Genomic DNA, 1,142 nt, shown 5'->3' on the forward strand with positions numbered 1-1,142 from the left:
AGAAAATGCTCTTCTGATAAAAAATCTAGCACACGAAGATAAATAAACGCCAGTCTGTCCAGCCACTGACCTCCGGGCTCCCCACTCATACTAAGATTAGACAGAAGCAAGCACTTTCCTCGGACTGGTGCCTACCACCGCTGGGGGAACAAAACAGAGCTGGACGTCAGCCTCACCTGTGATTGTAATGGTCCCCAGCATATTTTAACAGCCCAAGTCCAGATGACAACAAGTACAGTCGGTCCTTTCCGTCCTCAAGCAGGACACGGAAGCAGCGGCCTCCTTATTGCCAACCCTGGGTCGTCTTGGTGTGATCAGAAAGAACCAAGCGCCAAGCCACACTCGGATGAGGGGGAACGAGAGAGGTGCCTTCAGAGCTGCAGCAACAGCAACCGAGGATGAGACTCCCCAGCTAATTATAGGAGGGCGCCCTCCAGCGCAGCGCACCACGCCCGACGCTCCGGCCCCTCCCCCGTGCGCTCGGGGCTCTAGGAGAGCGAAGCACCTCTTCCCGGACTTGGCACAACAATCCAGTGAGTCATGTTCCATTTTAAAGGACAGAAACCCTCCCTGCAGCGGGTCTGTCAGCAGCAGCTAGGCTCCACACAGAGACCCAGGAAGGGTTTTTAAATTGCTGGACGAACAGGACCCACAGTCAGCAGTGTTTTATCTAAACTGTTGCTTCATCCCTTGCATCAGTGAACACAGTTGATATCATTTGAAGGAAAGAACCGCACAGATGCTAAATTCTACTTCATTTTTTTAAACTGCCCTCTGTACCCTGAAATGTGCTTAAAGGCTGCTGAAGTGCAGCCTATTGTATTTTATATTTTTCACCACCTGTTTCTTTGACACACACACACACACACACACACACAGACGTTGCACTGATTTGGGGATTGGCAATTATTAGTAGTCTTATGTCCCCAACTCTTTTTGAGAAGGGCTGTTATTTAAATACTTGAGATTGTTGCTCACCAAATCTACATGTATTCTTAAAACTGCAGTACAGAATTTCCAGGACTTAAAAATTTTCTCAACATAACTGCTTCTGTAAAGCCTTGTCTTCCTAGAGAATTTTAAACTATCTTCAACACTGGATCGAGGCAACTTTAAAAAAGGCCAAAATACTTTAGATCTGT

The 1,142-nt window shown here is 47.5% G+C and overlaps 1 protein-coding gene across 2 annotated transcripts in view; it reads right to left on the reverse strand.

The window, feature by feature from the left end:
• AKAP12 (A-kinase anchoring protein 12) overlaps window positions 1–1,142 on the reverse strand; it is a 124,419-nt gene that overhangs the window by 31,532 nt on the left and 91,745 nt on the right. Inside the window, exon 1 of one of the 2 annotated variants that reach the window (XM_023729113.1) lies at window positions 177–366. The exons of the other annotated variant lie outside the window; for it this stretch is intronic. Coding sequence (XP_023584881.1) covers window positions 177–201 — 25 coding nt within the window. The 5' untranslated portion in view covers window positions 202–366. Of the gene's footprint in view, window positions 1–176; window positions 367–1,142 lie in introns of those variants that run through there. 2 annotated transcript variants of the gene reach the window in all.

The sequence above is a fragment of the Trichechus manatus genome, unplaced genomic scaffold, assembly GCF_000243295.1.
Source record: "Trichechus manatus latirostris isolate Lorelei unplaced genomic scaffold, TriManLat1.0 scaffold00002, whole genome shotgun sequence".
NCBI classification, from domain to species: domain Eukaryota; kingdom Metazoa; phylum Chordata; class Mammalia; order Sirenia; family Trichechidae; genus Trichechus; species Trichechus manatus.